The sequence below is a fragment of the Pyrus communis genome, chromosome 11 (genome assembly GCF_041283825.1).
Source record: "Pyrus communis isolate YQ-2024b chromosome 11, ASM4128382v1, whole genome shotgun sequence".
NCBI lineage: Eukaryota > Viridiplantae > Streptophyta > Magnoliopsida > Rosales > Rosaceae > Pyrus > Pyrus communis.
The window spans coordinates 24,324,027-24,332,705 of NC_142575.1; the positions used below are offsets into that span (position 1 = coordinate 24,324,027).

General features: G+C 33.3%; 1 protein-coding gene across 1 annotated transcript; it reads right to left on the bottom strand.

The window, feature by feature from the left end:
• Window positions 1–6,004: 6,004 nt before the first annotated feature.
• LOC137741300 (uncharacterized) lies at window positions 6,005–6,803 on the bottom strand. Its single transcript, XM_068481023.2, has one exon. It carries the CDS (start codon window positions 6,726–6,728, stop codon window positions 6,228–6,230), a length of 501 nt encoding a protein of 166 aa, XP_068337124.2. The 5' UTR covers window positions 6,729–6,803; the 3' UTR covers window positions 6,005–6,227.
• Between the last annotated feature and the right edge of the window lie 1,876 nt (window positions 6,804–8,679).

Here is an 8,679-nt window from a genome sequence, read left to right on the forward strand (position 1 = left end):
CTTGAACCTACCTTAGTGAATACTTATTGGATTTACTTGGTGACGCAGTAAATATAGAATCTTGAACTGTTCACCTCAGTAGTAAACCGAGACAATAAGCAACACACATCACTGATCCTAATACATTCTGGTTCATACGGTTGTGTTCATTTTGGTCCTGAACAAATCCCGAATTCATGAGAGCTTTAGAGAATTTAGCCATCTCATACTCATAGAAGCGACCCACTTCTACTCTCACATAGGTGACCACTAATTAAGAATAGCCTGCTCTATTCCTCTTATTGATAAGATATCACTGTCATTAAGTATAAATACACAACCTAAAACGTCTGTAGACAACACACTTCTTCCACCATAGGAATGAGGTATATAGTGTGTTAACTTCTTTGAATCATGCCCAACCAGTTTGCCTATTGAACTTAAACCATGGGATCTTCAATCAACTAAGTTAGGTTTCCGTCCTGTTGATTCACTAGTTATGTTGTCTTTAGCCTCATTCCCCTCGATGATCAACTTACTCTCTAGTCAAACCTTTAAAAATTGGATCCACTACTAGGTTAACTATTTTTAATGATGTGCACAATCCACCTTATGAAATTATATTTCATACGAGAGTAATTGTTTGCAACATCAAGTCCTCAAAAGTATATATATGTTGGGACTTTTGTAAGTAATTTGCTAACACTAGAGCACACTCCCCCACATTTAAGGAATTTGTAAGAAGGTCTCTAACCTCTTTATACCTTAAAAAATTTCTCATTTCAAGAGCTAACATTTTGATTGTCTCGTTCAATTACCAAATTATTTTCCCTTCTTCTTTAGTAAATCTCATATATCAAAAGATAGCTAAGTTATCCCCACAATCCCCTTCCATTGTGGTTGCTTTTAACACTATCAATAATTCACTTTTACACTTTAAGAAGAAAATTAGAAAGATAGGTTCTTTGTCTATCTTCACTTCCAGAATTTGACATCTCATTAGCCTTATTTGTATAAGCACGTATTGGCACTTTGCCTTCAACCTTTGAACTTTGATAAGTTTCCATGGCTAAACTTTCACTCTAAAATGATTAACCCTTGCTTGCAGGCAACTCGATCATTATGACTAACATGTAGGGTGAAATTATGACTTTCTTAATTTTACGGTAGTTGTCAAAGCAATACCTTCATCGATGTTAATTAGCTAATCCTTATAATTTGTCCAAAGACAAAACTTGACCAGCAAGCATGTTATTTGAGAATCCAACATGCTTCTTGCGCATATTCAAAATACATACTGCGAAGATTTTTGTCTCGTAATAACACAGCTCCTCATATCATTACGTTGAATTGATCATGTGAGAATAGCACAAGATTCATTTCACAATTTGCAATTTTTCATGACACTTGCAGATCACCATGAAACCACTCACAGATCAAATTCACTTTATATACAACTTGCCAACTGACCCACCATGGTTATAGATTACCAGTTTGGTGAATGGTGTCTCCAAGCAGTTGATAACTTCGTCAGACGAGCGGTTACACATATATCTATACCAATGGAAAAGGGACCCAACTTTTGAAACCCGCTCATTCATTTGGACCAAATGATCCATACAAAGTTTGCTATTTCACAACGTGTCTGCATTTAGAATGCAAACTACGCGTCGCTTGTGAGATATACCAATTCAAATCAACATCTTTATTCTATTTTTTCATAAAAAAAACCTTCATGGATGTGTCTGATTAGAATCAAACCATTACATTCCTTTTATTAGAAAAATCCAATGGCATTTGGCATATTTCAAATGCCAAACTTCTCTATTTCGGCACATCTTCTTTCTGTAAAATGAACTCTTTCATGAACTGGTATGAATCCATTACACCTGCAGTTCGTGATTTTAACCGACACATCTTTTCAGTGTGTGCGTAAACTGACCATACTACAACATGGGAATATTAAGCAATAAAACCCAATCCTAGTCTCGTTGATTTCCAATAAGAAACCACTTTTCCAAAGCCGCAATGGTTAAGAAACCATGATCCAGTATGTTGGGATAGGACTATAATTCCTCATCATCCAAATCAGTTGAAAGGTATTCAATAAGCCTCAGTTGCAATTCAAAGTCAGATATTTGTTGTCATGGCGGTTACAAAAATAGTCATGCCTTTCCAGCATAACGCCCTTCCGCCAAGTAATGCATATGTAGAGATATATTTTCATATCATCTACAATCATACCAATTCCTATGGGCCTTGACACAAGGATGCCAGTCCAATGACTAATCGTCAGTATATATAAATATATACTTTTTCATGAACAGGTATGAGTTCCAGACTCTGCATGAACCAAGCTCATGGATAACCATGATGTTGGGAAGTTATCTACATGCTTTGAGTATAATTGAGTGACTTAATTCCATCTAGATATTGACATTAGTTGAATAAAAATTGCCCCATATATATAAAGTTCTAAAACTAAGCACGGAAACATAATATAAATTAACATATATGCTATAAATTACCACAAAACAACCAATGTGCATGGTTCAGTGGTTCCTCAAACAGTCATTTCAGGCATAAAATTGTGTACAACTAGTATGCATATTCTGGGTTTAAAGTATCTAATAATGTATCGACACATACATATATCAATCATATATAAAACACACAAACCAATTGCGTGACTAGTGAGTATAAGCAGATGCAAGAAACAACCCATCATATTATATATATGAATATCCATCCGCATATCATCATGATTTCTCACTTTTCTTTCTCTATATTCAAAATCAACGACAATTCTCCCCATATTAGAGAAATGTTTCTTTCCTCCAAATGATGGCAAATGATGGCTAGACTCATTATTGAACATATTATGATTTAAGTTTTTCTACATTATGAGATTAATTTCTCACATCCATATCTTCTAATTGTTCCATAGAAATATCTATCTTTAGATTGTTGGAGCAATATTGGAAAATATGAAAAATAACAATATAAATCCAATGATAATAATCATAAAGAAATTCACAACATCAATTATATATGAGATTAATATAAACAACTAAAGAGAAAGTTAGAAAAACTAATAAACTTGGAGATTGAGGCATGCTCCACATTTGCGTGATAGGCTCTGGCGAAATATAGCCGCCCACATTCCTGAGAGACAGTCAAGCCATGAGAACTTCCTTCTTTTTCTTTTTATTCAGATCAATAAAGAAAATTTAACTAGACCAACGGAAACATGAATATTCGTAATAAAATCAAGGAGAAATTGGGTTCTCATCTTTCATTTTACTACTTCATTAATTAAAATCCTATTCTTTTTTCAATTTTTGATCAAGGTCCTTGAGTATTAATAGCATCATTAATTATTTCAATAATAAAATATTTTTTATTTCTAAATATATTCATTTAATGTTAAAAATGTTACAATTAGTATATTTATAGGGAATTGTTATTACCACTCTAAAAATCTCATTTGGCACTCCAAACTTTCTATAATTAGAAAGAAAAATACATTTGTGATGAGTGTAGAATGAGATTTTTGGAGTGGTAATAACAGTTCCTTATTTATATTTATGACTAAATTTTTTATCATATATTTTTAGTTTTAGTTTTTAATTTGTAATTCTTTTTTAAATTGTACCAATTTTCTTTTCAATTTTAATTTGTACCCATATATTAATTTCTTTTTGTGCCCATATTTTTTAAAGTTTATTTGTATTTGTACCCATATATTTTTTTTATTTGTACTTTTTATTTTGCTAAATGTACCCATGCTAATTATATGTACCCATTCATGTGAAACTTTTTAATGTTAAAATGTACTCATTCTTAAATATACCAATTTGCTATATGTAAAATGTACGCTTTTTTTTTTAATTAAAATTTATTCAATTTTTTTCTAATCCATTTTTAAACTTATATGGGTACATTCTCTCTCGTTTTTTTTTTTTTTTTTTTTTTTTTGTGATTTTGAAGAATGTACCCATGTTTTGATTAATTTTTTTTGTTAATTTTGATGAATGTACGCATGTTTATACACACACAATAGTATATTTATATTTTAATATTTTTAATCCCACAAATTATGATTTTTTATTTAAAATCTCATTTATATAAAAAAAAAACTAAAATTTCTAATTTTTAATTTAAAAAAATATAGTAACATACATAGAAATAAATTATCACATTAATTTCAGAGACCTCGATCAAAAATTAAAAACCAATAAGGTTTCAATCAAAGAATATTCATAACTAAGGACCGCATCCAAAGTCTCCCTAAAATCAAATAAAAAGGGGGCAAAAACAGGATTCAGAAAGAGACCGTAGACGAATAAAAAGATGCCAAACCTAGTTCGCAACTAAACTCCAAACGGTTATGTCGGCACTCAGTCAAGCAAAGCATCAGTAAAACAGGATTCGGAGCAAATGCGCACCATAAACTTCAAACAGATGCAGCGCAAGAAAGAGAGGTTTGCCCCCTAAGCGCACTTACTAGCATCATATATTATCAATCATTTACGCATACAAATAAATTATATGTTTGTCTAAATACGTACGCCACTAGTATACACAATAAGATAACATTATTTTATCCCACCACTTGACTGATCTAGTTCTGATACCAAATGGGGCGGAACTAGTGATAATAATAACGATGAGGACTTTTATACCAAGATTAAATAAATTGTTAATTGAGTTATGTGGAACTTGATGTGGAGGATAACCAGGATTAAAGATGTCATGAAACCAGCTGTTATAAACAAATAGAAAGAATTAAACAAATGATTGATCGATGTTTACCTTGAACTTGAGGTACTCGATAAATTATATATATGATCCATCCACAATATTACCACATTTTAATAATTGTGGAGAAGTCAATTTTAAGTGCACTTCACTTCTCTCATATCCGGTCATAAACATGTAATAAATCCCTATTTTGAAATCCCTCAAATTCAGATGGACCTTTTGGTTAGGGTAATGCTAAGAAGATTAAATGTAGAGATAAAATTTGCAAACTAAATGATGTATCATCAATAGAAATGACACGTTTATCAACGCTTAAGTAATAAACAAATTATCAATTTCTATATCTTTTAGTTTTCAAAATTTTATCTCCAAATTTTATCTCTCTAACATTACCCTTTTGATTATATTTTTGACCTCATCAGTGGACCCAAGTCCATCGAGTTCGGGATTTCAAACTCAAAATTGTTTAATATATACCTCTAATAAAGGTGATTTTTCCACACCATAATTATTTTTTTAAACTATTATTAGCACTCCAAAAATCTTGTTCTACACTCCGTACAAGTATATTTTTCTTTCTAATTATAGAAACTTTGGAGTGCCAAATGAGATGTTTTTAGTGCTAATAACAATTCCTTTATTTATTTTTTATTTTTTATCAAATTGAATAAATCAAACGAAACAATATGGACATAGCTAAATAGGGATGAGTGAAATATTGAAGGGTGTATGTTTATCAGTTTCCTACCTATAAACTAATAAGAGTAATGAGCGACAACATCGATAGTTGGAAAATTTTCAGTGTCTAAAATATCACTACTTGGTGTCAAAATTCCATTAAAATTATAACCTGTGTAATTGTTTATTTAATTAATATATCATAAAAGTGAGACATATTAGTTGCCCATGTAAATTATAACACGAGACAAATCTTCTAACTAAGTACACAAAAAATATTATGGATAGGTCCATTATGTAAACCACGTCACAGTTAACTTATCTCAATCTATTACGAACAATAAGAAGTTATAACTCGTCACAATCAACTTATAAAGACAAGTTAGTTTTAATTATGGTACATTTAGTAGTTAAATTCAGCAATGTCATTTGTATACGAGTGAGATGGAGAGCGCTTAGCATTGGCTGGAGGTCACGAGCAGAAAAAAGTTTCTTATAATAACACATGGACATTAATTAGCACAATTGGGCAAACATTCATATGAAGATCAGCTTTGTGTCTTCAATAAATTAAGGGTCGAACTAGAATTGAACAAACTCATCACCATTAGAATACTTCGTAGCCAAAGCAACGATGGTACACATTACAATTGACACGAAACAACAAGACTCTCCCTAACACATACTTATAGAGCTAGAGAGAGTTCAATTCAATAGTACTAAATTATTAATTCAAGGTAAATATAATTGATTTGGAAGTGCATGTAGAATCGTAGATTATTCATGCAGATCATGTACGTACGTCTTTAAGGCAATCCACCCCCAAGCCCACCACCAGCACCAGCTCCTCCACCGAAACCTCCGCCGGCTCCTCCCCCAAGTCCTCCTCCACCACCTCCGAATCCTCCGCCACCACCTCCTCCAGCTCCACCCCCAAGGCCACCCCCAGCTCCGAACCCGCCACCAGCTCCTCCACCAAAACCTGATCCAGCACCTACTCCTCCACCGCCACCACCACCACCACCACCACCACCAAATCCTCCACCACCACCGCCACCAAGTCCACCACCAGCTCCAGCTCCAGCACCACCACCAAAACCAGCACCGTTACCACCACCTAAACCTCCTCCACCTCCAAGACCACCTCCACCGCCTAGTCCACCACCACCACGGTGAAACAAGTTTTTCTGATCCTCAAAAGAACCCTTTTCACTGCCGAGCTTCCTTGCACCACTAGTGAAAACGAAAGCACCGAGAAGCACAAGAAGAAGAAGCTTAGAAGAAGAAGGCATCTTATAATTAGCCATAGTTGGATAGAGTAGCTAATTAAGTGACTAATCAAAAGATGACTTTGGCTGTGAAGCGGGGGATTGAGAGAGGGGATTATATATAGACATGGATGTGAAGGATAAGATGGACTGGAGATAGTAGTACGGTTTGGTCTTAAATTTTGATCATCTTCTCATCTATAAAACCGTGTTGGGACAGTTAATGCATGCAAACCCCAACTGTACGTCTTTGAAAAAGGAAACCATCTGCCTCAGCTGGATACAGCATGCATGCCCTTAGAGAACTTTTTATGTGTACCATTAATTTGCTATAATAGGGTTGATATGTCTTACTATTTAAAGTATATATATTTTTATATAACGTCTTTTTACCGCTTAGTTACTTCCATTCCATTCTCTCTCTCTCTCTCTCTCTCTCTCTCTCTCTCTCTCTCTCTCTCATGGGTTTCTGGTGACCACATGTGCCTCATTTCATGTTTTCAGCTAGGAATCTGGTGCACTACATAATGCATCGTTCTCCAAAACTTTTATCTCGATCGATGTATATGTAGCAGTATCTCCAATGCTATGGAGATCTAGAACTCAAAACTCATATTTGATTTCCGGTTAAAAAGATATTCAAATTTGGGTTTCAATATGAAATTTGAGTAGAGTATCATGTCTACAAGAAAATAATAATTGAGTTTTGAGTTCCAATCATCTCCGATGCACATATCCAAATTGCAAATCAAATTTTGATTGTGGACTCCTGTTAATATAGGTATTTGTTCCCAAGTATTGTAGCTAAATTTTTTTTTTTTTTTTTTTTTGTTAATTTGAACTTAAATAAGTTTAGATATAAAATTTGAGTTTTTGTATTGAAGATGCTCCTAAAAGAAGATTCCAACAAAAAACATCTTATACAACCACAAAAGGTATGTTTTTAGATGTAACGTCTAATTGAATCATAAGAATATGAGAATCTCCTTCATAAATCATTGGAAACCATCCTGTTGAATTCACATTGTACTTGATCTTCAGTTTCTACTGAAGAAAATCCTTATACTACATACTACAGGAATTTGAGGAATTTTATATTAAATAGTACAAAATTGTACATCGACAAGCAACAAGAAAAGAAGAAAGAAATTATCTAACACTTCTTTTCAATATTGATTGTGAAATTGCGGTGAAATGAGTAGAGATCGGAAAGAATACCAACGGCAAAAGTACTCTGCTAGGTCGATACTGACACTAAGAAACAAAAGCTAGGGAAGCAAATGGGATTAGATACCCCAGTAGTCCTAACCGTAATATGAGGATTTAGCCAAGAACATTTATTGAGCGGATAGAACTAAACCACCTTTTATTTTCATCAAAAGATTCTAACCCAACGTTTTTGCTATATATTTTTGACATTGTATAATCCATTACGTACAAACATGCATTTTTCAGCTTTTACTTTGATAGTCATCATTTACAATTTCAGTTTGTCATTCTACACGCTGAAATCTATTTTACTCACTTAAAGTGTGAAATGACAAATTAAAAGTACGACATTGTTCTTTATTTAGTTAACTGAAATTTTTTATCATACTTTTTTTTGCTACGAAGGGTGTCTTGCTGCTTCTCTTGTGCAGATCTATGGATTAAAGATCAAGGGACCACGACAAGTTAATATTGGGCATGCTTTTCAACAATAAAGCAAAAGCGTAATAATTTAAGGCGGTACAAAGAGATTGTACATGCATATTAGAGCATGATGATGTATACACAAGTAACAAGTTATAGTGTTTACTTCCTTACCTTTGCTTTACATGTTCAGAAGAAAGGGAACAGTATATTGATTAATTGGTGGGAAAACATCTCAATCCAATTAATTCGTCTACAAAATGTTTGTTAAAATTAGGCTTTATGCATGCATGCATGCTAGGACGTCCTAAAAACTTGATTTTCAAGTCCAAGTAATGCTTGAAAAACCAAAGATTGA